Consider the following 26,544-nt stretch of genomic DNA (forward strand, 5'->3'; position numbering starts at 1 on the left):
AAAAATGAGTGGTAAGGGGAAAAAGGAGCATGGCATGGCAGACCCTCCGCCACTAGCCAAATACCACAAGCAGGCTGGTCCTGCTAGTGAAGTGGACTAAGTAAGAGCAATTCCAATGGGGGCAATTGAAGGGGCATGGATGTATTTTGTTGTCCCATTTGTTCGGTCATGAAGAAAAAAATCGTTCCAATTTATTGGCTCCATTTTGCTGGAATTTACCGGCTTCATTTTGCTGGAACCAACAAGTGGATCCAAAAAAAAAACACTCATATCTACATAAAAATCAATATTGGACATCTCCTTTATTACATAAAAAATAAAGTCAGTAAATTTATACCATTGAACCAATACATTTTGTTGATCCAGCCACATTTAATGGAGATGATCGAGATGGAATGAAGCGGACTTACTAGTTTAGACAAATTCAATAAAGATAAGGAGACAGAAACATATGCATATATGTAAGTTGTAGATGGCTAGATGGGTACCATACCTCATCATTGGTGAGAGGTCTAGCACAGTGATGGAATCGAATTTTGCTTTGAGAATTTGAATCCGCCATTGCTTCACAACGTCTTTGTTGAGCTAAAACCCTCCTTATACCTCTCTCAGTGCCTCAGCGAGTCAGCGGTGTTCTTGTTCAAGACAGATCGTGAAAAGCGGTGAACTTTGAGTGTTCGGGTAATCGGGTGCTTCATCCACGTAACCAAACTCCTCTAGCAGTATAATGGGCCTTGATCGTGGGCCTCATAATGGGGCTTGACAAATGACAACTATGGGTATGCACGCCTACCACTATCGGACTACCAGTATGAACATCTTAAGCTCTTACAAATTGCAACCCAATTGAAACAAAAGTTCGAGGGCTTATGGTTAAATTCTGCCGTTTTGTTGACTGTTGTCTAGCTGAGCATTTATCGAGTTATCCGAGCTACCAACAAAAGTATAACCAAACCCTCAGGGATGGATATAGGAATTTATGTTAGGATGGGCAAAACCAAATAAGAGTCCGGGGGCAATGCCCCCATAGTTTTTAAATTTTATTATTTATTAATTATACATTCGAAAGTACGAAAAATAACATTAAAAATCATACTTATATAATAGTGATAAATAATAATTAAAAATTAATTTACAAATGTTCTTGATAATTTTTCATATTTTAATATCGTTACAAGGGTCACGAGAGGTTGAAGAGAAGGGGAAAAGCTGGGGAAGAGAAGGGGAAAAGTTGGGTTAGGACTTGGGCCAAAACATATTAGGGTGGGCAACAATTGAGATTTAAAAGCGAAAATTTTTTTGTCTATCGCTATTTTTTTTTTTGTAAGGCCTCAAGTAGGTCCACCTCTGCAAACACTATTAAGATTTCAGACACCACATAAGCTATCATTTTTATTAGCATATATAAGACCATAATATATGCTATTGTCAAAATTGTTTAACAAATGGACCATATTTGAGTAGAGATCGTAGTTTGCAAAGATGGATTAAAATTCTATAATTTAAATTATTGCTTTATAGCCCTTAAGAAAATTAGAGGGAGAAAAGAAAAAAAACAATATAATTATTTCCAGAAGTGCCTTCAAATATATATATATGCGCACCTGTGTACTGCATGTCTTCCATTCTGTTATCTGAATATTCTATAGTAGACTACGACAAACATAATAACAAAAAAAGTTAGTCACTTGCTCATGTCCCTGTTCATCCAATAATATCATATCAGATACCCGACCAATCAAGCCAAGCATAGATATGCTGGTTAAACCCGCCAGTGCCTTTTGATTCTGCTCAGATTTTATGCAACTTAAAATGGAATATGAGCATATTTATCAGAAAGGTATGGATGCAAGTGAAGATTAGAAAAAAGATGCATAGTTGGACCAGAAAAGGACCAGCTATCATGTCAATAATTACGCTTGTTGAAAGAATCATCATCATCCGAGCCTTTATCCCAAAACTTGTTGAGAGGATATTTGCATGAAATGGACCTAATGTTGAACAAGCACATTCAACGTCTCAAAAGCTAAACAACACTCATGCGCAAGGATCCCGCATTGGACAGAGTCGGGAATAGACAAGAGACCTTACCCCCATATAATATGTGGAGAGACTGTTATCAGAATGGAACCTCTGACCTCTAAGTTACATCCCTACAACTCTACCATTGCACCACATATAACATATTTGTCTGAAATATCTAAAATGTCTTAGGTACAAGTGTACAACAACAATACTTAGAAGCTTTGATATGTCCTAGGTACAACTACAACAAAAAGTGAACCACAAAACCTACATGCATGTGACATTGTAAGGTATCTTCAAATGAATTTATGCATAACATATGCATATGTCTGTTCATTTCTGATTGGATTGGATGCTTGCATAACATATCATTCATTATTTATTCAAAGAGGAAAACTTTCTTTTCAAGTAACTGATAATTAAACTCAACTAGTTTTATTATCCCAGTAAGATAAACAAACAACTCCAGTCTTGTGCACAAGGCTCCCGCATTGAACATTGTCCAAGATATGCAGGATGTATGTGAACCTTATTCCACATAATATGTAGAGAGGTTGTTCCCAGGAATTGAACTTGTGACCTTTAGGTTGCACCATTGCAACTCTAATACTAAGACACATGTTTGTCTGAAAGGATAAACAATATCGTGCATAAGGGTCCCGCAGCGGATAGTGTCAGAGACATGCAAGATGTGCGCAGATCTTACCCCAAATGATATGTGAAGAGGTTGTTTTCTGGAATTGAACCAGTGACCTCTAGGTTAGAGGTAACTAGTTTTATCATCTCAGTCAAACAAAAAATGAATATATTCAATCGTAGGTAGATTAGTTCCAATAAAATATAAAAACAATAATTAAGATGCTAAGGATGATGATGGACTACAAACATGGGAGCAGTTGTTTCTTGGGGGGTCATGCACAAGATCCTGCGAAAATGCATGTTAAGTAGATGGGAAAAAAAGAGAAAGCTTGATCAATTGAACCTCTTAAGTATGCATGGGACCAGAAGACCAGTTGTTTAATCATCCCTGTAAACAAGAAGTAAAAAGAGTAGCATGAGAGGCCATATCTCAAATAATTAAACATAAGAAAATATCTAAACAAGGCAATATTCTCTCAATCAGGTGTATGGCTCAAATTATGATGGCACACAAGCACAAACACTAATCATGAATGTCGAAGGGCATCTAACTACACTAAACTAAAGTTAAAAAAGAATGGAAAAAGGTATTGGGTGGGAACCCATTTTTTGTGGCTTTGGATAGAGAGGAATAACCAAATTTCTGACTTGAGAATATGACTCATTGGCTTTACTTTGAGTTAAGATTCTTAAATTCCATTCCATGGAATCTCATCTTTTACTTCCTCCTCTAACCTTTTTTTTTTCCCCACAAGGAATACATTCCGTGGTCATTTCTCACTTTCCATTGCAGAACCAATGCATGCTAATCCCATCTAGTCAACAAAATGCAACCAATCAACATCTCACACGTGTCATCGCTCATGATTGACTGGTCCTCAAGCTTGAATTAATAATTATATGTTGGTGTTTCTCTTTGTAGAGCATCTCCTTGTCCCTGAGAAGAAAAATTGTATATCACATGGAATCTATAAAAGAAAATGCAAGTACAAGGAAGAACAAAGTTAAGTTCCATATCCCTTTCTCAAAGTGAATAATATATAATCCACACGGAGAGGAAGGTAAATAGCAGCTTGATACCACAAGCGAAAGCCAAGTATTCCTTTGAAACAGAGAGAGAGAGAGAGAGAGAGAGAACAGTTAGTACTTTATATGTACCATTCCGGGAAAGAAAATAAGGTACCTGAGAGTTGAAACATGAAATGAAAGTTAATACACTGCTTATTCTATTTATGGGTCCTGATTAGTGCTATTAAAACATCTAATAATTAATTAGTAATATAACTCTCATGGACATAACACATGGGTATGTTTAGTTTCCAATCAGAACTATAAATATATACAAACAATGCAATAATATGATGTTAGTTCACATATAAAGCACCACCACAGGCCATGTTACCAATGATGCCTATAGTTCTATATATTCCTATCCACATGCCAGCAAACTATTTAGGAATCCTGCTTTAATGCTTTATAAATGTACAGGCTTTTTATGGATTCCCCCAAACTGCATAAAATATCCTGGGAAATTAGAATCAATTGATCTTTCTAGAAACACCAATTGGAACACATGTTAAGGTTTTGTCCAAGGAATTGGAATTTCATTTACACTTTTTTTTGACAGCACTTATACTGGTTTTCTAGGTATATAGTTTGGCAATGGTTGTTTAGACAGTTTTTTGAGGAGCATTGCTCATTAGTTGGGTAAATATATTTGCATATCAGATATGTCCTCATTCTGCCAAAAGAAAATTTTATTTCCGTATCAATTTAGCGTAAGTTGGCAGATCTGGTCATGAGTTAATATAAGCATTTATTCTGCATTAGCGGTCTTAGATGATATAAATTATTATTCTACACATTTTCAATATAAGCAAGGCATGGTATAATTCCTGATTATTAGAGCACAAACAGATCCTTTTAAAACCATTCAACAAAGGAGCATAAGCATAATGAAGCATCAGTCGACACCTATGCATGCATATAACTTTAATGCAAACCAATGAAAAACAAATTAGATTATGTTCTAGCTAGCAGTCCAGAATATATAGCTTCGTATAAGATGCAGTACAGAAGATAAATTAACACGAGATGCACATTTGTGGAGGATCAATATATACTATGCATGCATTTTTAAAGTTGAAATACATGCAAAAATAACATAGAGAATTTACCTTGAGTTCATCTACTGTTAAGCATTTTAAAATATCCTCTTTTTCTAATTTACATAATAAAACTACTAATAGAACAGGAAGAGGGTAAGAATACATACAAGAGAATCTGCATGAGTCAGGGAGGAGGGGTCATATGCTGGCAATGACTTGTCCCTCTTGTTGCATCAAATGCAAGTACGGAAGCATTTACAATCTCCATTTTTTTTCTTCTTGTTATCAGGTCCAATGGTGCTTAGGATTAGTCGGCGGAGGGGACCGGCTGTCTTATGCCATTTGAAGGATGAAAAAATAAAAAGCATCTGGGACCCTCATCTATATTTTTTTACAGTGTGGCGGCTGAATCAGTACCAAGCTTACTGAAGGAGACAAAACAGAATGTATGCCATATTCTATTCCTTCCTCAGCACATTGTCCAAGCGCAAGCATCTCTCCTTTAATATATCAAATTCCAAAGTTACTAGGTGCTCCAGTCAATGGAATCGTCTTCTAAATTCCCACAAAGATAACCAGCCATAACCTTGTTTTGTGTCTCCATCTGCACTCATTAACATAGATATTAGGTAACTCAACTGGACTCCATCTTTTTATAATTCAGTATGTACATTGACAAATGAGGAAAAACTTACCACAAGACCAAGATATGATAAAATCTAACCAAGAATCTTCTCTGAGAATGTGAGAATGGAGATCTCAAGGACAAAAAAAAAAAGAAAAGAAAAAAAAGAGAAAACAGGATTCCCGTAAATCCAAGTCTCAAGTCCTGGGAATAAGATTCTTGCTTTTGCCAGACAAGCGAATACGAGGGAACAGGGAAGGGAAAAGGAAATTTGGTAGATCAATTCTGGTATCTAATGCAAGACATAAGTTGTTTGTTTGAGTTGTGATCCAGAGGAATAGTAATTGGATGTCTTAGAATGGAAAGGAAAGTTATCAAAGTAGGAAGGACAACATCCCTTTTTAGGTCGCTGTGAATATTGGATTGAGTCAGGGAGTTTTCTTCAAGATTCTATGCCTCACTATCCTCCCCCACCACCACCACAACCCATCCCTAGTCTATAAAAGGCTTGCTTGAGCAGACATTTAGTCTGTGAGAGAACTACCCCAAAAGAAAAGGGATACAGGCAAGAGTAGAAGTGAGAAATTCTATATAACTAGTATCTGGACTTTGGATTCATATATATTGAATAAGTTCCACACTTCAGGGAGCAGCAGATCGGATATTGCAGGAAAGAAGAACACATCAGGTAACGATACCCAGCAATCCTGATCGCAGTAGTTAGGTTATCAGTTCCTGCTTCTAAGTCAAGCTAACTTTGAGTTAGGTATTTATACTTGGAGAGATGTATCATCATCCTCAACATCAAGGGAAGAACAACCACTCTCCTTCGAGAATTCCAATGCCTCCAGAAAGACACTTGTTCCTGCAAGGTGGGAATGGTCCTGGAGATTCTGGACTTATCCTTTCAACTGATGCAAAGCCTCGACTGAAATGGACGCTAGATCTTCATGAGCGCTTCATCGAAGCAGTCAACCAGCTGGGAGGAGCAGACAGTGAGTATATATATATATACATTGTGTTGAAGAGATAATGGAGCAAACATGTAAATGACTCTAGCTAACTCAATTGCCATTCTTCCTTGCGGCAGAGGCTACTCCAAAAACAGTTCTGAAACTTATGGGGATTCCAGGACTTACCTTATACCACCTAAAGAGTCATCTTCAGGTAATACCATAATCGCCCATGCTATCTAGATAATCATGTTGAAATCCAGTTTTCCTGACCAAGGTTCAGGTCCTCATAACATTTGGCTATTTAACGAATTCGAAAGTATGAAATAGGATACTGAAGAAACAACATTATTTATTAGAGAAAGGATACAGAAAGTAGGCAATATTTTCGGTTTCATTCTTACACTAATTCCATAATGTGGTAGTGATAATGAAACTCTTTGCCTATTTATTTTAATCATGGACATTTAATATGAAGTGAAATCCAGTAGTTTAATGTGTCATTGGTAAATGGTTAAGCTGCCTAGAGACCAAAGGAAACGAGTCCACTTTCTGAAAACAGTGTCTAAATTTCAGCCCATTTTTCTTTCAAGGGTGCTTCGGGATTCATACATACTAATTACTACACCTATGGATTGCAGAAATACAGGCTCAGCATGAACCTTCACGGACAATCTAACAGTGGGAACAAAGTTGGTAAGATTCTCTCCACATACTTTCAACTATTTACATGATACTTTTCTTACAAATTATCAAATGGAAAATTTAATAAAATCTTACTGCATGTAGGTTCACTTGCTATTTCGGGTGACAGAATGCCTGAAGTAAATGCAATTCACATGAACAATTTAAGCGCTGCACCACAGACAGCAAACAAGTAAGAAGATAAATAGCATTCATGAGCGTTAACTTCAGTCACTTATTTGTCCATGGTTTTTTAAGGAATTCTAAATCTTTTTTTATTTTTTAATTCAGAAACCTGCAGATTGGTGAAGCACTCGAGATGCAAATTGAAGTGCAGAGAAGGCTTCACGAGCAGCTGGAGGTAGAAGAAAATTTGAATTGTGAACCCTATGTTTCATTTCATTTGAACAAGCTAAATTAATAAGGGTTATAAACTTGTTTAAACTGAAACAGGTACAACGACATCTGCAGCTCAGGATAGAGGCTCAGGGAAAGTACCTGCAAGCGGTGCTGGAGAAAGCCAAAGAGACTCTTGGAAAACAAAATTTGGGTCCGGTGGGGCTTGAAGCTGCCAAAATTCAGATTTCCCAACTGATTTCCAAAGTATCGAACCAATGCCTGAATTCTGCATTTCCAGACCTTAAAGAACTTCAGGGTTTGTGTCCCCAACCGACACAAGCAACATATCCCACTGACTGTTCAATGGACAGTTGCCTGACCTCCAGTGACGGATCCCAGAAGGACCAAGAAACACATCACAGTGGGATGGGATTGAGACCGCACAATGGTGGCATACTTTTCGAGCACAAAGAGATTACAGAAGCGCCTATGATACCCCAAGCTGAACTCAAGTGGTGTGAAGATCCGAAACAGAACCAAATGTTCCTCTCCCCAATGAGCAATGACACAGAAAGAATAATGTTTTCTATGGAAAGAAGCTCCAGTGATTTGTCCATGAGTGTTGGACTCCATGGAGAGAGATGCAACGACAGCAATGGCTTGTTTGAAGCAAGATTCAAGGGAAAAAATCAGGAAGACAATTTCCTGGACCAAACAAACAAAAGGACAGACTCAGGAAAGTTAGTGAATGAGAAAGTTTCACAAGGATATAAACCGCCTGACCTTTCAACAAAACTAGACCTGAATGCCCACGACGAAAATGATGTCGCTTCAAACTGCATACAGTTTGATTTGAACGGCTTCAGTTGGAGCTGAAAAGAGACTGCTCAAATTAAATATCCATAAATGAAAGTCGCCATGATAATTTTGCTGCTCTTTCTTTCTGGCCACAGCGACATGAAACCATCGAAACACACTCGATCGAATAAGTTGCAGGAAAAGAAAAAGACAAATTGATATTAGTGCTGTATAATATAGATTCATCCAGCAAAAGATGATCGTGATTCCTGAGTTCAAAATATTTTGACATATATAAGGGGAGACACATTCAGTTGTTCACAACTGCTATACTTCTGTTGATACCAGTTTGGGTCTAACAAATATTTCCACAATTCAAGTTCAACATTCAGTAAAATACTAAAATCAACTCAACTTTCCCGATTCAGCTATAACAATGTTTTTTAACTAAAGACTTGAAAACCATCATATTTTCTGCTCAATTCAACACATATTCATCAAATTCAAATCTCACGAATGCGAAACCTCCCCAATTAATTATTTGATCTAGGGTTTATGAATTCGTCTATATAAGAAATAAATCACAGCTTCGACTAATCCATAAAAAAAAAAGTCAAAAATTCAAGAAGACATGCATCGAATGACCATTAAATTCTTCGTCAACACTCAACTCCACAACCAGCTTTTGCTGCGACATTTCTCTTTTTGGAGGAGTTCAAAGTCTAAGGCTCTCTTATTTTCTGCACCAGAGAGAACTAAGGAGGAGGAAGATAGAGTCGGTGTAATGGGCTGGGCTTTACTGTCTTGTTGGAGAATCTCAAACGGGCTCCAACGGGTCCTGTCGTGCCCTATTTTAGGCCATTTGGGCCACGCTCAAGAAAAATGAAGCCCAGCCCATTATTCGGAATTTTACTAAATTCAGCAATATATTTTCACTTCTTCGTCTACGGATCAACCCTAGAAGGCTAGAACTGACATAACTCCACTCTCACCTGATCAAACCGAAACCAATTGCATTGAAACGTCGACTTCTTTCGACGGATTTCCTTACCGTTGTTTGTTTTGATGATAGAAAATCCCGCCAATTCGCGTAGCTGTTATTCGATTCAACAATGGGAGCGAGCCGCAAGTTACAAGGAGAAATCGATCGCGTCTTAAAGAAGGTTCAAGAAGGCGTTGACGTCTTCGACAGTATCTGGAACAAGGTTTGGTTTCTCCGCCTCTCTCTTGCAGATTTTCCGTTGAAGTAGAAAATCTGTGCATATTATGTTAGGGAGTTTTTTTGACTGCGTGGAAAACAATTTGGATCTAAAGTTTCGCTTGCTCGTGCGAATTAGCTTTTGCAGGAATGGGACCTTGTTGGGCTCACTGTCTCACATATTTTACAGTTCTTATTTTTTATTGTTGGTTTGCATTGTTTAGAAGATTGGCGTTTCTTTACTCTTACTTGGTGTGCGCTGTTTTTTTTCCCAAAAAATAATGTGTTGTGGGTGTCTTTTAGGTTTACGACACTGACAATGCAAACCAGAAGGAGAAATTTGAGGCAGATTTGAAAAAGGAGATCAAGAAGCTGCAGAGATACAGGGACCAGATTAAGACATGGATTCAGTCCAGTGAGATCAAGGATAAAAAGGTTAGTCTCTCTTGATTTCTTTTTTTCCAGTTAAAGAACTTAGTTATTTGGATAAACCCACTGGTCTTAAAAAAGTCTGGCGATGCCAAAACTGGGTGCTTATAAATTGTTTCTTCCAAGTGGTGATTTCAATTTTCTCTAGACTTGGCATTGTTGCCTTAGGTTACAACCCGAGCTGCAGAGTGCAGACTTTTATTTGGTAGCTTAATACTCTTACTATTCCGTTAGGGGGCTTGTTTAAGTTAGAAAAATGCTCGGCTGAATGGAGTGTTTTAATATTTTCTATATAGTTATATGATCAATGATTATTATGCTATTTTCAATAGGTATTCAATTGTTCATGTATTTTAACTTTTCTTGGCGGTAGAATGTGATTGTACTTTTTTACAAAATAAAAATTCTCTTATTGTTTGATGAATCTATTCTGTAGGTTGGCTTCATGACTCCTTTACCTTGATAAGTGGACTGCACCCCCCTAAGTGCCCTTTAATAAAGACCTAGAAGTACATAGGCTAACTAAAAGTTAGGGGGTCGAACTAGGTGTATGTAATATAATTTCAACTTCCTTTGATGGATGGCGGGAAAAACAAATTCTATAGCTGATTGGGTCTACAATACAAATAGTGGGTTTATAGTATAGAAGAAACACTTGTATATGTGTGATTAGATATTAACTAGTTATATTTCCTGCATGAGGGAAATCGAACCGATAGTCATGCTTAACTTTAAGTAGTGTTAGGATTAACTATTCATTCGTGGAACTCTTTTCGTTTAGTGCGAATGCTGCCCATTTTATAGGGCGAGGGCTAAAGCCCATGCAGTCTGATATCTGTATCCGAAGCGGACAGACTTGTCGGCGACCAACTCCACTCCAGTCTCCCCGTTTTGTATTAACATTTGACATTGATGCTTAAGTTGACAATTAATTGTTTTTTCTTTTGACATATGTTGACATAGGTTAGTGCCTCTTATGAGCAGGCCCTGATGGATGCTCGCAAGCTTATAGAGCGTGAAATGGAAAGATTTAAGATTTGTGAAAAGGAGACAAAGACAAAGGCATTCTCTAAAGAGGGACTGGGCCAACAACCCAAAACTGTAAGCATGCTTACATCACCTAGTTTGTTCATAAGATAGTACATTTCTGGTGTTATGTGTTGGGTAACAAGTCAAGGTTTGATTGCATCACATTTAAATCTTTTGTTATATGGATAGTTGGAAACCATCTAAATCTTTATCCACTGCTTATTTTTGATAAAAAAATTGACTTGTGCTTGCTTTAACTGTTGCAATGTTATAACAAGCTTTTAAGAGTTATGTCTTAACTACTGCAATGTATTGATGGTTGTTCTTTATTTTCAAGAATCCAAATGGCATGTAAGTACTGCATCAGATGAACTAGCATTGGGTGTGATGTTGCCCACCTCCCCCTTCACCCCCCCTTTGTGCCCATTGTGCCCATAACTGAACATCATTGGATTTTATTAGATTTGATAATTGTTTTGGACTACTATTGCATCTACTGTGTTTTATATTATTTCTAATTTGCGTAGCGAGGTGGCTTTTTGTGTTGTTCCCTCTCCTAGTGTGCATCCATGCCTCACTTTACCGTTTACACTTTGTAACTTGTACTTCTTCTAATTCTTAGAGTACAGTTACTATATTATTTTAGAAAAGTATAGCTTTATTTTTTATTTTTTTTTGCTTCCTAATTTTATTTTTAAAATCTAATTGCTTATTAGCCAACTGTTTGTGATAGGATCCAAAGGAGAAGGCAAAATCAGAGACAAGAGATTGGTTGAACAATGTGGTATGGGACTGCCAGTGGTGCTCCTACAATGTTTCTTCCTTCCATGCCTAATACTAATTCTAACTCTATTGATTGCCTTTGTGCTTTAATATACTTCTTTTCCTATCAGAAATGCATCATGGTGTTTGCAAAGAAAATTATCAAGTTAGCAAATAGGTTTTACAAATCTTCCTAGTGGCTTTATGGTGTTCATATCACTCCTTGTAATATCCTATTTTATTTTCTTCTCCTTGTTTTCATTTTAAACTCTCAATGTTGAGTAATAAATTATGCAATGCTGACCTGTTAGTTGCTTTCACCTGGTGAACACTAGCTGTTTTTTTGGGCTAGGTTGGAGAGTTAGAATCTCAAATTGATAGCTTTGAAGCTGAGATGGAGGGACTATCTGTTAAGAAAGGGAAGACAAGACCACCCCGACTGGTAGGATAAAGAGGCATCTTCTGTCTGGAAATTATAATGTATTTATCCAATAGTTGTGGATGATTTATAATTATAAATATATGTCTTTGTTGTCAGACACATTTAGAGACGTCTATCACACGGCACAAGGCTCATATAATGAAGTTAGAATTGATATTAAGGCTATTGGATAATGATGAGTTAAGTCCCGAGCAGGTCAATGATGTCAAAGACTTCTTGGATGATTATGTTGAACGCAACCAGGTTTTCTTTTCTTTCTTTCTTTAATAAGTTTTTTTAATGGGAAAAAACTAACAGGAGTCCTTTGATGTCCTTTGATGTTAAGGCTCATGATTGAGATTTCAACTGGCATATCAGATAGTACTTCATATTTCACTCTTGTTCCATGCCTTCCTTTTATTTATTTTTTCCTAAATGTCTATTAGACATTGGTATTCGAATATCTGGATAACTATATTAGTCTTATTTTGGTTTTTTACTATAGGATGATTTTGATGAATTTGATGATGTTGATGAGCTTTACAACACATTACCATTAGACAAAGTGGAGTCACTTGAAGATCTGGTTTCAATTGCTCCTCCTTTGGCCAAGGTATGTTTTTGTATGTTGCACATGCTGAAATCATAATTTATATAAGCATGTATATATCTGTATGCAAATTTTATGGGAGAATTTATCTTTTTCTAAAAAAAAATCGGCAGGTTGCTCCTGTTCTTAGCTTGAAGACTTCTCTGGAAACATCTGCATCCCAAATGCCTGTATGTCCACTTGCTGTTGTCAACATTTTTTTTAATGTTCTTTTTGTTGACTTTTAATCTGTAGGATGCTGGAATGAGAATCCAAGGTTGTGTTATTAATTCGTTTCTTGAAAATTTATGTACATATGTTAGTTCTACCTCACTATGCTTATGGGATGGCCAAGGGTGCTTATCTTAATTGCCAAATATTTTCTTCGATTCTGTATTCTTCATCATGTGCTTGATATTTGGTTGTGTGAAGTAAGCATTAACTAGGCTGGTGAGGAACTGCTGGTTACAAATTCGTGGGCAAATCAGACTAGGCCTTGTCATTGGTGTTATGACACTATGAAAACCTCTAATGAGTTAAAAAATTAATGCTATTTTATTCTTTTATTAAAGTGGTGATTTGTAATTTGAATAAAATTTTGGATCAAGCATTTGAATGGTACTGGGTTCCCTTGTAATGTTGATGACCTGACATTCTTAGAAATTAATGGTTGCTGATGTTTTTCCCATTCAAAAAAAATGGTTGCTGATGTGCAATTGTTAATACTTTGATAATATTTGTAGATCATTTTTCAGGTTCCTACATAGTTATAAGATTTATCCTTGTTTGTTGCGTAGAATGTGGTATTATTCTTCACCATAACATGCATTGCATGCTTGGCGTTTTGTTTTAATTGTGAACTTGCAGCTTTTAGTGTCCCACGATTTCCTCTTTTACGATATGCTGTCCTTAATTTATGTTTTTATGTAATCATAACACTTACATTTCCTTTTCAGGCTACTCCGAGCTCTAATAATCAGCCAGGCACTTCCGTCCATGAGCAATTTGATGATACAGCTTCCCAGGATAGTAATTCTGATAGCACTGCAAGAACACCACCTGTTAAAAATGTTGTGTTGGGTTCTCCTGCTGCATCAACCCCTACTGGGAGTCATGCAAGTCCTGTTCCGGTGAATGTTTCGTCTAATAGTTTGCCCGCCATATCAGCTGCCTCTGCTAATCTTCCTGGCTCAACTCCTGTTCGTGGTGGTTTGGAAAATGCTAGTACTGTTGTTTCTTCATCAATTGGAAGTCTGACAAGTTCTGCAAAGGACGACGAAATTGCAACCTTCCCTGGTCGCAGGCCATCTCCATCTCTTGCTGATGCTGGACTAATAATGGGCATTGGTAGAAATGGACTGTCCAGCCCGAGTACATCTAGCATCCCTCTTAATTCAGGCACTGCAGCCCCCACCAATGGGGCCCTTGGTACACTATCTTTGACCTCGGATATGGCGAAGAGAAATACTTTGGTTTATGATGAAAGACTTGGGAGCAGTGCAGTGGTACAGCCTCTGGTTTCCCCATTAAGCAATAGAATGATCTTGCCTCAGGCTACTAAGGCTAATGATGGGACTGGCTCAGTTGATTCTGGTAATAATGGTGAGGCTGCTACTTTAGGTGGTAGGCCTTTTTCCCCTACTGTCCCTGGCATGCAGTGGAGGCCTGTAAGTTCCTTTCAAAACCAGAATGAGCCGGTATGTTTTCTTCAAAGGACAGATGAAAAAAAGATAGATATATACCAGAATATACTTGTGTCTAGAATTACACATTCTTGGAAGTTTGCATACTGTTAAAAATCCATATTTTTGCTCAAAAAAATGTCTCATGTTGTCTATTGATCCCTATTTAGTGTCTGGAACGTCAAAATATTAAGGGAAAGATACTGAAATATAAGATATTGTTAGAGATGAGACGAGGCTGAAATTGTACATTTTAGAAGTATATTGTTAAATTTCTTATGACACAGTTTTGTACCACTTCCCACCATCTCCAAGCTATGTTGTTATAATTTATGTTATGCTCTTCTGAGCTGCTTGTATTTACATTTAGGGGCAGTTTCGTGGAAGAACTGAAATTGCACCTGATCAAAGGGAGAAATTCTTACAACGGCTCCAGCAAGTTCAGCAGCAAGGTCACAGTACCATTCTTGGCATGTCTTCTCTTACTGGGGGAAATCACAAACAATTTTCTGCCCAACAACAAAATCCACTCTTGCAGCAGGTGGTTTTACTTATTGGGTTTTCAATTACCTTCCTTCTCTTGGCTTACAAGTTAATTGATTTATGGAAGTCTATTTCAGCTTAATTCCTCTTAATTCAATTGTTATCTTCGTTTCATTTTGGCATGTATTTTGCATTATTATTTGTTTCTTGATGTTTATTTTTTGCTAACTTATTGTAATCTCTTTTTCTTTTTTTGCTTTTTCTGATGATATGCGTGCAGCTTAATTCTCAAAGCTCAGCTGTTTCTTCTCAGTCTAGTTTGGGACTTGGAGTCCAAGCACTGGGTCTCAATACTGTTTCATCTGTGACTTTACAGCAGCCAACTTCCATCCATCAACAGTCTAATCAACAAGCACTAATTTCAAGTGGTCTAAAGGATGCTGGTAGCAACATACTCTCTCTTGTCCATTGATACAAACATTATAAGATCGACCAGACCAATGCTGTTAATGTATGTTGCAGATTCTGGACACTTGAAAGTGGAGGAGCCTCAGCAACAGCCATATTTACCTGATAATTTGAATCCTGAATCTGCACCTAATTCTGGGTTTGGCAAAAATCCTGTGAACGAGGATGACTTGAAAGCTCCATATACAGTGGATACTCCTGTATGTCAATGAAGTCTTTAGTCTTCTTTGCAATGTTTTTCTTGCTTAGTTACATTTTTGATAAGTAGGTGTTAACTCCTTTTATTAAACTAGATATAAAACATAGCTGAATATTGTATTTTTTATTATATACGTACACCTTCAGTTTAAGACCAACTTTAGTTGCTTATCCAAAATTTGATGGCCAATTTTTTAATTTTCTAATAAAATCTCCTATCTTTTTTTTATTTGAGGAAGTAGTTGATTTTTGCTATAAGTTGCTGACATGATGATGATACCTTTGACATGAGGAAGGATATTGGCTTTCTGACAGAATGTCTATACTTGGATTTCAAGGATTATCTTCGGCATGTTTTGATGAATTGTTCTTGGTAGAATATTGACATCTTTGAAATCCCTCTTTTTTGCAGACAGGATTATCTGGTTCTGTGGCAGAGCCTTCCCAAATGCCAAGAGATATTGATCTCTCTCCTGGGCTACCTTTACAGTCCAATCAACCTTCTGCTGGCCTTGGGGTCATTGGACGAAGGATTGTTGCCGACCTCGGGGCCGTTGGTGATAGCCTCAGTGCATCATATGCAAACCCCGGGGTGGTGCATGATCATATTTACAATATGCAAATGCTTGAAGCTGCATACTTCAAACTTCCTCTACCCAAGGATTCAGAACGTCCAAGGAGCTACACTCCGGTATGGATGGACCTTATCCTCACCTTTTAGCAGCACCTATTCAAGTGTGGATGCATTTATTGTTTTTAAATATATCATTTATTTCACTTTTCTCCTGCAGAGGCACCCTGTTGCCACACCGGCTAGCTACCCCCAAATTCAGGCACCAATTGTTAATAATCCTGCATACTGGGAACGTCTGTCTATGGATAGCTTTGGAACTGATACACTGTTCTTTGCATTTTACTACCAGCAGGTACCATAACTTAGTGTCCCTTTTCATTTTGTGCTATTTTATTCTTGGCACGGCAGATAGTTACTATGAGCCGGTATTTAAGTTGTTATTCTCTACAGAACACTTATCAGCAATATTTGGCTGCACGTGAACTAAAGAAGCAATCTTGGAGATATCACAGAAAATACAACACATGGTTTCAACGGCATGAGGAGCCACAAATAGCCACTGATGAATATGAACAGGGGACATATGTTTACTTTGATTTTCATATTGCCAATGACGAATCCCAGCATGGGTGGTATGTTGACTTTCATTATAAATTTGTTCTAAAGTTTTATCAGACAATATTATGGTTTTCAAGCTTGTTTGGGTGTGTGTGCAATTTGACTTGTAGATACAATTTGCATGGGTATAAGCTTGTTATGGACCTTGGCAGGGATTTTTTTAAAGAAAAGGGTGGTTTGCATTGTGACTTTGTGACACAATGCCGTAAACCTTCCCTCAGCATATGCCCCTTCACCTTTCCTTTCTGTTCCTTCTCCTCGTTTGTCTTGTGATAGGTTTGCATGGGAAGAAGCTTAGTATTTGTGATTATGTTGTGCGTGTGATCTGCCTTCTATTATAGTTTGATTGCTTGCTTTTGAGGCACTAATACTGGATGATGTAACGACAGATCAATTCTATATGATTTCATACGCTTGTCGTCCATGTCAATTTTATTGTAGGATTCCGTTTAATTCTTAGTTAGATGAACTTTTGATCTGTGGAATTACTATTCAGGTGTCAAAGGATCAAGACAGAATTCACTTTTGAGTACAACCATCTTGAAGATGAACTTACGGTTTAGCAAATTTGCTCTAGATGCTTTGTCTACAATGATTGACCCGCTGCTCTGCACCATTTCAACGAGGTGATGCTTTTCTTCACAACTTATTTTCTAGCTTCTGCTGTATAAACTAGGATTTACCATATAGACTCCGATTTTACTGATTGGAATCATATAATACTACATTTCTTCCTACTTGTATAAAGGTACATTAAAAGATACATAAATTTTATGGGTATGTCAGTTTCTTTTTGATGAGGGAACCGTGCCTGCCCATTACTGCTTTTATTTTATCAATTTCCACTTCCATTTCTCCCCATGTTTTTGGATAAGAAAGACAGACAGATCATTCATAAGATGATGAAGCCATGACTCACGACTTTGGTTGTTTGTGGGCTGTCTTTGAATGATTAATCTAGAATGTAGGCTTATTTGTGTTCCTTGCTGTTCATAGCTTTTGCAATAGTTATAAAGATGTTATTGGCTTTCTGAAAATTAATGTGTTATAGGATTATCATGAGTAGAATAAACTTAACCAGTATTATTATGAGGCTTTAGTCGTGGCATGTCCGCGTTTGATTTGGTTGTAAAGTTACCATCAGGCAACTTAACCTAACAATTAATTCTTGATTCAATGTTCTTTTAATCATTCGTGGAAAATTGTTTATAACATATATATACACACATATATATATGAAAATTCTCAGGTGAGGGAGGGATCTATCTTACACCATTCATTTGGTTTAAGTGCGGTCTCCACACGTAATAGGACCTGCATGTGAATGATGTTAAGATGCATCCCGCATGAAGTGCAGTGCGGGATCACGCGCACCTGAGATGTTTTCTTAGAAAATTTTATTATGCTGGAGACCATCTTTAATTTTGTGTCAAATCATCAAAAATAAAAGGAAATGAATGTTTCTTCTCCATTTTCACATTTAATGTGGCTAAATATGATCTCATTGTCTTATCACCCCAATTCATAAATAATTATTCATAAAACAAAAGAACATTTGTGGAAGAGACTGAGGAAGAAAGTGGGTTTGAAATGGTTTGGACGGTGGAGTTATCTTATCTTTTAATTTTTTGGCTCCTTTTTGTCGTGTTTAGAGACTTTACACAACAAGCAATCCTCATGAAAGAGACCAGTGCATATGCAAATTATGTTTCAACTTCAATCTCTCTCCAATTTGCATAAACAATGACAGATTGTGGTACAGTCATACCCTAAATCATTATCTTGGTTAATACTTCCATAAAATAAAATGATAAGAAAGTTGACATTGGATCACGTGACAATGACTGTTAGTGGTGGTGGGCCTTTATCTAGGGTGGTAAAAAAATTAATTTCAAATTGATTTTGGGTTAGATAACAAGGTGTGTTTACAAAATATTTACACATTTGAATCTTAATCTGAATTGGATTTCGAACGTACTTAATTAATCAAACTCGGATTGGTTTAAATTTGGACAATAAGTAAATTAAACTAGACAATAATCTAATCCGAGTTAGGGTCCAGACAAGATTCATGTGTTTGAATCCAGACCCTGTTTTAAACTGAACAAAAATTTTATGTTTATATCTGAATTTTAAACACATAACTTATATATAAATTTGATTTAATTTAGGTTAAATAAATTCGATCATGAGAACCGAACCGAAGTTTTGTCACCCCTACTTTTATTCAATCAAACTTCAGTTTTACTTAAGATATTGTTAATGACGATATTAACCTTCGTGTTCAGGTAAACGTGTATTATCCCGTTTGAGATCTAAGGTGACCGGTTTAAACTTTTTTTTTTCCAAGGTAAATTAATAAATTAAAATTAATTAAGAGTAAATCAATGGAAAGTGGAAATAGAGTTGTTTGTTTCTTGTTGTTGTGATTCAAGAAAGAATAGAATAAGATTAGAACCCACAAACAAAAACCAAGCAAGAAAGGAACTTTTTTAGACAAAACTTTCCAATTCTCAATCTCTCAGGTTTTTAACTATTAGGGTTTATTCATTGTTAATTTATTACTTTTTCAAACTTTTTCAATCCCCCCATTATTCCTTCTGAGATCTTCTTTGCTTATATTAGCCGTTACAACCTCCCCCACCACCCACGTCAAACTTGGGACAAGCTTTATTACTCTCTTTTGCACTAATTTCCATTGTGGTTGGTGTTTCTCTTCTCATTAGCGGCTGGCTGTGTTCTTACTTTGTCTATTTTTTCTCAGTATTTTCTTCCTTACTTTTCCTCTCAAATCCCAGAATCACTGTTTGAGTTTTCTGGATTGATTTGCAGGTACTGAGTTCAGTGGTTTTTCCGATTCTTTCTGATTCTACATTCTCTGTTTACAGAGTTTGCTCTGTTTTTCAAATCTGAAACTTTCATTTCTTTTTCCAATATTTGTGAGTGCAAGTTCAGACCCATCTCATAAAATCAATCAATTCAACGAGTTCTGTTGAAGAAGGAAAGTAAAAGTCCAGATTTAGGTTCTGGGTCAGTTTTGGTTCTCACTGCATTCTCTGTTTCTTCTGTGGCTCATTCTATTAAACGCGTATTTTGCTATAGTGGAATAATGATTTTACAGACACTCATCTGATCTTCTCACTTCTCCTTTCACTTTTTTTTAAAATTTTTTTATATTTATTTGATTCCTTTTTTTTTTTCAATCAGATCTTCAACACGATCCAAGTTCCCAACTTTGGTGTGCTGGATTTTAGCTAATTCTTCGTACCCACCAGCAAAAATAGTTGATTTTTCCCTCTCCTTCTCCTAAAAAGAAATAAAAAGACACGTAATTAAGTAAAGCTTTCACTTTTAACTCCCTCCCTTTTTCATAGGAAACCCTCCATATTACAATCCCAAGAACCTTTTTCTTCCCAGGAAACAAACAACAGCAGGAGAAATGGGTAGTTTTTGGTTTCTGAAGTGGGTTTTGTTTGTTGGGCTTTTGGGATCTCTTGTTGAGGGAATTGGTGTTAATTGGGGTACAATGGCGAGTCACAAACTGCCTCCGAAGACGGTGGTGCAAATGTTGAAGGACAATGGGATCCAAAAGGTGAAGCTCTTTGATGCAGACCAGAACACCATGACTGCTCTTGCTGGGTCTGGCCTTGAGGTCATGGTGGCCATCCCCAATGACCAGCTTTCTGCCATGAATGTCTATGATCGAGCCAAGGAGTGGGTCAAGAGAAATGTCACTCGCTACAACTTCAATGGAGGAGTTAACATCAAGTAAGAACTTTAATTTTTCTCGGTTTTTTTCATTCTTTATGTGTGTGTGAGTCCATATTTTGTATTTGGTTCTGCCATATAGTGCTGTCTTGTTTTTTTTTTTCTGATTCTTATTGCTGTAACATACATCATGTAGATGTATTGTGTTATGTTGTTATGTAAGAACTGACATGACTTATAAAAGATTCTCTCTGAAATTTAGTCCCTGCGTATTATAGCCTTATTGCTGAAGACCTCTTCATGCTTCAATGAAATTTTCTTTAGTCTATTTGAACTTAACATGGCCTATCCTTGCTGTGAACACTTGAGTTATAAAATGGCCAATCAATGGAGATGGAGATGGAGATGGATATGTTCACTTGACGTGTGATTAAAGCATATTAGATTAGTAGTTCATTGATGCAAGTAGTTTAGATTAGTAGTTCATTGATGCAAGTAGTTTATGCAAATGTTGAAAATCTCTTTGCCTTTTGGTTTGCTGAGAATAAGGTGTAAAGCATATTGACCTCTGATTTCTTATTATTTGTATTTCTCTAAGGTATGTAGCGGTTGGAAATGAGCCTTTCCTCAAATCCTACAACGGCTCATTCATGAATACCACCTTCCCAGCATTACAGAACATTCAAAATGCCCTCAATGAAGCTGGGGTTGGAGACTCCGTTAAGGCCACCGTGCCATTAAATGCCGATGTCTATGGTTCACCAGATAACAACAATTATCCATCTTTTGGAAGATTCCGAAGTGATATTAGTGACCTCATGACCCAGATTGTTCAGTTTATGAATAAGAACAATGCTCCCTTCACCGTAAACATCTACCCCTTCTTAAGTCTCTATGGGAATGATGACTTCCCTTTTAATTATGCTTTCTTTGATGGGGCGACACCCATTGTAGATTCTGGGACTGGGATTCAGTACACCAATGTTTTTGATGCCAACTTTGACACCTTGGTTTCGTCTTTAAAAGCAGCGGGCTATGGAAACATGAACATTTTGATAGGGGAAGTGGGTTGGCCTACAGATGGGGACAAGAATGCGAATGTTGGTAATGCTATTAGATTCTACAACGGGCTTTTACCAAGACTCGCAGGCAATGTAGGAACCCCTCTTCGGCCTGGACATATAGAAGTCTACCTGTTCAGTCTTCTTGATGAAGATGCAAAAAGTATTGCTCCAGGAAATTTTGAGCGTCATTGGGGAATTTTTGGGTTCGACGGGAAGCCTAAATTTCCAATGGATTTGTCTGGCCAGAATCAGAACAAGTTTCTTGTTGGTGCACAGAACGTGCAATATCTTGCTCCAAAATGGTGTGTATTTAATCCTAATGCCAAGGACTTGAGCAAACTTGCAGATAACATAGACTACGCCTGCACATTTTCAGATTGCACAGCACTCGGATATGGTTCGTCTTGTAACAACTTGGATGCTAACGGGAATGCGTCATATGCATTCAACATGTACTACCAAGTACAGAATCAAGACGACTACGCCTGCAATTTTCAAGGTTTGGCCATGGTCACAACACAGAATGCATCACAAGGAACCTGCAATTTCATAACTGAGATCCCTTCGTCTTCTACTTCAACAGGTCCTACACTGATGTGTTTAGTACTTCTTGTAGTCTCAACATTTCTACTGCTATAGATTTATGCTTGTAGATAACTCATGTACTATTATTTATTTTTGATCTTGTTAGCTTCATGCATTGTGGCATTCAATTCACTTTGTTGATTCAGTCAATAAAGTTTAGATAAGTTGCTTGATTTCTCAGCTGAGCAGCCTATCTATGCTTACCTGTACGATTCACATGATGTGTGATCTACATAATTATCTGTGTTTGCCGGTTGAGTAAGTTATTGTTACAGGACAAAAAGTGAATGTTCACCACCTGTAATATCTTGGAGTTTGTAGCTCCCATGCGTGCAGATTAGAGACTTTTGCTTCTAATTCTCAGTGCGTTGATTTTAACCTAGAACGTCACCAGTGACGCCCATAACACTTGTGCCATACTGAAGTTCTTCACTGGACTAGCATAGTCCACAGAAAATTTTGAATGTTTATCAGTTTTGGTTATCTTAATTCAATTATTCTGGGGCATTTTGTCTGGTCATGCCAATGCAGAAACTAACGCTATTTTGCGTCGAAACTGGTTAGGGGATTCTTTATGGCTGATAGATTGTGCTGTATTTTCCTTTTGTTGTTATCATCATCGCCATTGTGGTGATTAACCATAATATGCACAGCAGCACAGCGCAGGATTAGGAATCATCATGCTGTGGTTGCTGATGATGGAGAATTATCATTGCTGTGGTTGCCTCAAAAATGGTCAAAATAGACACGGCTTGCACACGATTCATCTTCACATGGAACTGATGATGCAGAATCATAGTTCTCTCTTATCACATATACTTGCAAAGGACTCCTTCCACTTCTCTCTGTCTTGCGGGCTCACGCAATTAAGTGCTTCCTCCACCAGGTTTTTCAAATTCTTTTGAAGCCAACATGCTGGTAGTAATAATGGTGAGACTTCCAACTACTAACGATGAAGAAGACTAACAAAACCCCTTATTGAATACATGTTCTTGAGAGATGGATGGGAAGTGAGACCAGTCAGATTTCAATTTCCACAGTATTGTTGGTTTGTTTATTAGAAAATGTAAGGCAAAGCTTGAACAACTACCCTAGGAAGCCAAGGTTGGCTCCCATTAACTCCCCCAAATTGCTCTTTTGGCTTGATTAGTGTTTGCAGAATTTTTTTAATTGGGTGAAAGTTTTAATTTTTTAAGCATATGATGCATGGAGAGTGCCAGATCCATGGATCGTTTCTCTTCATGAGTTGCTTTGGCATGATGGTTCAAAACAAAAGGCAAATTTGATGGCTGTGTTGCTTGGTGGTGGTGGCTCCCCATGATTTGGTCCTGTTAATGTTAATAGTCGATGATAAATTGAATTTGGTGGAGAAAACCAAGATTGGAAGAAGAATTGAGGAATGAATCTTCTTCTTGTTGAAGGCAGAGTCCACAGAAGCTGAAAGTCTGAAAACCAACCAAATGACCAATAGGGAAAAAAGAATTTTATATATATATATAGAGAGAGAGGGTGGCGAATTCTACACGGCTTAGAGCATCCACAATGGGATGATTTTGAAGTGCTTGAGATGATACTTTCTTGATAAATTAAGTGCTAGATGTTCACAATGGGTACTTGAGATGATACTTTCTTGATAAATTAAGCATTACATGCACACTTGTGATAAAAAATGACACTTGAAAAATTAGTTCATACTTGATCTTTGAAGTGTATGATAATTGATGAATAGTGAAGAGATGATGAAAAAGGAAAAGAGATGTGATGAAAAATAAGAGAGAGATGATGGAAAGAAAGAGAGAGAAAATGAAAAGGAAGAGAGAGATGATAGAAAATAAGAGAGATGATGAAAAGAAAGAGAAAGAAAATAAAGAAAATGAGTATAGAGTGTTGGAATGTATGGAGTGTTGATGAATAGTGTAGATTGTGGGACTCAATCATCCAATTAAATTGTGCCACCTAAGATAGAGGAGAAGAGAGAAAATATAATTTAGGGAAATTTGGAGTGTGTGCATAAGTTAAACCATTGTGGATGCTCTTATTAGAGTTTCCAGAAAGGTTCTCCCCACGAAAATAATATGAAAACTATACGCCGAAAGCAACATTCAACGTTCCACCAGATTTATAAATGTAAGCTTTCAATAACCCATTTCTTCGTCTTCTTCGATTGTCCTTAGATTTTTCTTCTTTCATTTTCGCGAGAAAATCGCAAGTGGGAAAATGGGTCTTTTTGATCTTGAGGAGCACTTTGCGTTCTACGGAGCATACCACAGAAACCCAGTTAACATTCTGCTACACACCTTGTTTGTGTGGCCCATATTTTTCACTGGTCTTATTCTTTTCCACTTCACACCTCCTCTCTACGATCTATCGCATATTGGGTTCGTCCCATCAGCGTTTCTTGATCAAGGCTATGTATTGAATTTCGGTTTCTTGTTTGCTCTGTTCTACGGTTTGTTCTATATGTGTTTGGATAAGAAATCTGGGTCTTTCGCTGCTTTGCTGTGTCTTGCTTGCTGGGTTGGTGCCAGCTCTGTCGCTATGAGGCTTGGGTTCTCACTTGCTTGGAAGGTATGTTTGCCTTTGTGTTAATTTTATTGATTGGATTGCTTGATTGGGATGCTGTGAAAAATCCCAGAAAAAATTAAGGCTTCTGGGTTTTTCTTTGTTCATTCTGTTTTGGTAAGTCTTTGGTGTATTATAGGTCTACTAAATTTAAGCAAGCAGTGTATTGTTTCTGATTTTGCTCCCTCCTCACCTGTTTGTTTGGATTCAACTGAGATGAATTCTATTGTTTTGATATTTTCTTATGTAATGTGAATTAGGGATTTAGTTTCCATGAGTCTAGGCTGATACTTTAAAGGTATTATTGCAGCAATACTGTTTGACTGATTTGTGCTGACTGCATGATTATTCTCTTAGGAAACAAGTTCTGAGCCCTGGTTGAGTGGATTTACCCTAAAAAATTTTGAGTCTGGGAATTTATTTATTAATGGGATGACCTGTTCCTAGTTTGAAATTTGAATGTTGGTTTAGGTTATACATCTGTTCAATAAATAACTGTGCCAATTCTCCTCTGGATTGTGCATATACTATGGTGGGAACAAATTGACCATCCAAATATTTATTGTCTGGTTGATACAGGAACTATAAGCTATCATAACTGACAACCGTTTCCTTGTGAAATCATATATTAGTAGCATAAATGTTTCCAACCACCTACCAACACCACAACAAACAGTTCCTGTGTTGTAGAATTTGAGTGGCTTGAAGCCTTAAAAGCAGAGAGTTACAGGAACTGCCTTCTTGTTTTGATTTCCTTGTTCTAATTAATCATCAATAAAAAGATTTATCTGTGTTAAAGGTTTCTGCTAAGTCTGTCAGATGGGTTGGTGTAGTTGATAGATAATGAAATAAAAATGTCCTAGGAAAGTCTATACAATCTACGGTTATGTGGATTAGAATTCACTCTCTTTCTTAATTAGCGTAAATTCTTCTGATTAGAAATTGCATAAAACCATGATTTCCACTGCATTTAGATTTAGTTGAAGAATTCGCTTAACAAGCAAGGGACTAACTTAGAAGTTTAGTTGGTGTAGGCTAGATTCTATTGAAGTTGTTGATATTTCATGGTAGTCGAGTAATGAACTAAATGAGATTGGCGGGGATGGAGAAGTTGTAGAATTTTACTGATTCTATGAAGGAAAGTGAGTTGCTACTCTTTCATACCTAAATCCAAACTCTAACGATGTGACATCATCACATGTTCAGGTTGTGTTGGCTTCGCAGTTGTTCTGTTGGACAGGACAGTTTCTAGGCCATGGAGTGTTTGAGGTATAATTTTGAAATCGCCACCCTATTAGTATCACCTTATCCCTCTGTGGAATGTTGTTCTTAGTAGTTAGTAGCATTATCTGATATATTTCATTGAAAATATTCTTCTGAAGAAACGGGCTCCTGCTCTCTTGGATAACCTTGTTCAAGCCTTTCTGATGGCACCATTCTTTGTATTGCTGGAGGTGACTTTCTCCCCTCAATTAAGCATTTGAGTAATTTGTTTGATTTGAAGAATAACATGGATTTGTGGTTGCTGTCTTACAGGCTCTGCAAATATGCTGCGGCTATGAACCATATCCGGGGTTTCATGAGCGCGTAAAAGCAAAAATTGTAGCTGATGTTAAGGAATTCGAGGACGGAAAGAAAAAGAAAAGTTCTTAGCTGAAATTGTAAGTTTGGATATGTAGCTCATTAAGTAACTCTGGATACAAAATGAAAAGATATCTCGTAAGTTTCCACGTGTTGTGTCAAATTAAGCCGCAGGCTCCACTGGTGGTGTTGCCTTTCCGTCAAACCATAGCCATGTATTATGTACCAACTAAATAGCAGGAATACATTTTGTTCTTTATGTTCAAGGCATGTTTTCTTGTGGAATGTGTTGGAGATATTACTTCTCATGTAATTGTGTATTGTTAACCTGGTAAGCATGAATTCTACTCCCAATTCATTCATACATACATTAGACAACAAATTATGTAAAAGAAAAGGATAGAAACCCAAAATTTGAAAAC

General features: G+C 37.1%; 4 protein-coding genes and 1 long non-coding RNA gene across 12 annotated transcripts; 4 read left to right on the forward strand and 1 right to left on the reverse strand.

Annotated features, from left to right (window-relative positions):
* Positions 1-2,824: 2,824 nt before the first annotated feature.
* LOC119993251 lies at positions 2,825-7,664 on the reverse strand. The gene is made up of 7 exons (XR_005466520.1): positions 7,533-7,664; positions 7,330-7,421; positions 7,131-7,205; positions 6,537-6,618; positions 6,174-6,376; positions 4,940-5,376; positions 2,825-3,601 (listed from the first exon to the last, which is right to left on the reverse strand). It is a non-coding gene; the product is annotated as an uncharacterized LOC119993251 (long non-coding RNA).
* LOC119993250 (myb-related protein 2-like) lies at positions 5,475-8,309 on the forward strand. Of its 2 annotated transcripts, XM_038840291.1 has the most exons (7): positions 5,476-6,085; positions 6,164-6,392; positions 6,488-6,564; positions 6,992-7,046; positions 7,140-7,227; positions 7,326-7,395; positions 7,488-8,309. In XM_038840291.1, the coding sequence occupies exons 2-7, from the start codon at positions 6,182-6,184 to the stop codon at positions 8,247-8,249; spliced, it is 1,263 nt and encodes a 420-aa protein (XP_038696219.1). In that variant the 5' UTR covers positions 5,476-6,085; positions 6,164-6,181; the 3' UTR covers positions 8,250-8,309. The 2 variants fall into 2 exon arrangements, with proteins under 2 accessions (XP_038696218.1, XP_038696219.1); XM_038840290.1 differs by having other exon boundaries at positions 5,475-6,392.
* An 821-nt stretch (positions 8,310-9,130) lies between these two features.
* LOC119993249 (CCR4-NOT transcription complex subunit 3-like) lies at positions 9,131-17,422 on the forward strand. 5 transcript variants are annotated; one of them, XM_038840284.1, is made up of 16 exons: positions 9,131-9,376; positions 9,673-9,804; positions 10,762-10,899; positions 11,561-11,611; positions 11,942-12,031; positions 12,128-12,274; positions 12,516-12,623; positions 12,734-12,790; positions 13,556-14,296; positions 14,652-14,822; positions 15,045-15,207; positions 15,287-15,432; positions 15,843-16,121; positions 16,222-16,356; positions 16,455-16,636; positions 17,119-17,422. In XM_038840284.1, the coding sequence occupies exons 1-16, from the start codon at positions 9,284-9,286 to the stop codon at positions 17,183-17,185; spliced, it is 2,700 nt and encodes an 899-aa protein (XP_038696212.1). In that variant the 5' UTR covers positions 9,131-9,283; the 3' UTR covers positions 17,186-17,422. The 5 variants fall into 5 exon arrangements, with proteins under 5 accessions (XP_038696212.1, XP_038696213.1, XP_038696215.1 ...); XM_038840285.1 differs by having other exon boundaries at positions 14,658-14,822; XM_038840287.1 differs by having other exon boundaries at positions 13,556-14,266.
* Positions 17,423-19,153: 1,731 nt separating this feature from the next.
* Positions 19,154-22,298, forward strand: LOC119993874 (glucan endo-1,3-beta-glucosidase 8). 3 transcript variants are annotated; one of them, XM_038841175.1, is made up of 3 exons: positions 19,154-19,454; positions 19,830-20,390; positions 20,929-22,298. In XM_038841175.1, the coding sequence occupies exons 2-3, from the start codon at positions 20,062-20,064 to the stop codon at positions 22,031-22,033; spliced, it is 1,434 nt and encodes a 477-aa protein (XP_038697103.1). In that variant the 5' UTR covers positions 19,154-19,454; positions 19,830-20,061; the 3' UTR covers positions 22,034-22,298. The 3 variants fall into 3 exon arrangements, with proteins under 3 accessions (XP_038697103.1, XP_038697102.1, XP_038697101.1); XM_038841174.1 differs by having other exon boundaries at positions 19,154-19,325; positions 19,455-20,390; XM_038841173.1 differs by having other exon boundaries at positions 19,154-20,390.
* Positions 22,299-24,019: 1,721 nt separating this feature from the next.
* Positions 24,020-26,464, forward strand: LOC119992736 (2-hydroxy-palmitic acid dioxygenase MPO1-like). Its single transcript, XM_038839529.1, has 4 exons — positions 24,020-24,547; positions 25,748-25,810; positions 25,924-25,995; positions 26,078-26,464. Exons 1-4 carry the CDS (start codon positions 24,197-24,199, stop codon positions 26,192-26,194), a joined length of 603 nt encoding a protein of 200 aa, XP_038695457.1. The 5' UTR covers positions 24,020-24,196; the 3' UTR covers positions 26,195-26,464.
* Positions 26,465-26,544: the final 80 nt, after the last annotated feature.

The sequence above is a fragment of the Tripterygium wilfordii genome, chromosome 23 (assembly GCF_013401445.1).
Source record: "Tripterygium wilfordii isolate XIE 37 chromosome 23, ASM1340144v1, whole genome shotgun sequence".
Taxonomy (NCBI): Eukaryota; Viridiplantae; Streptophyta; class Magnoliopsida; order Celastrales; family Celastraceae; genus Tripterygium; species Tripterygium wilfordii.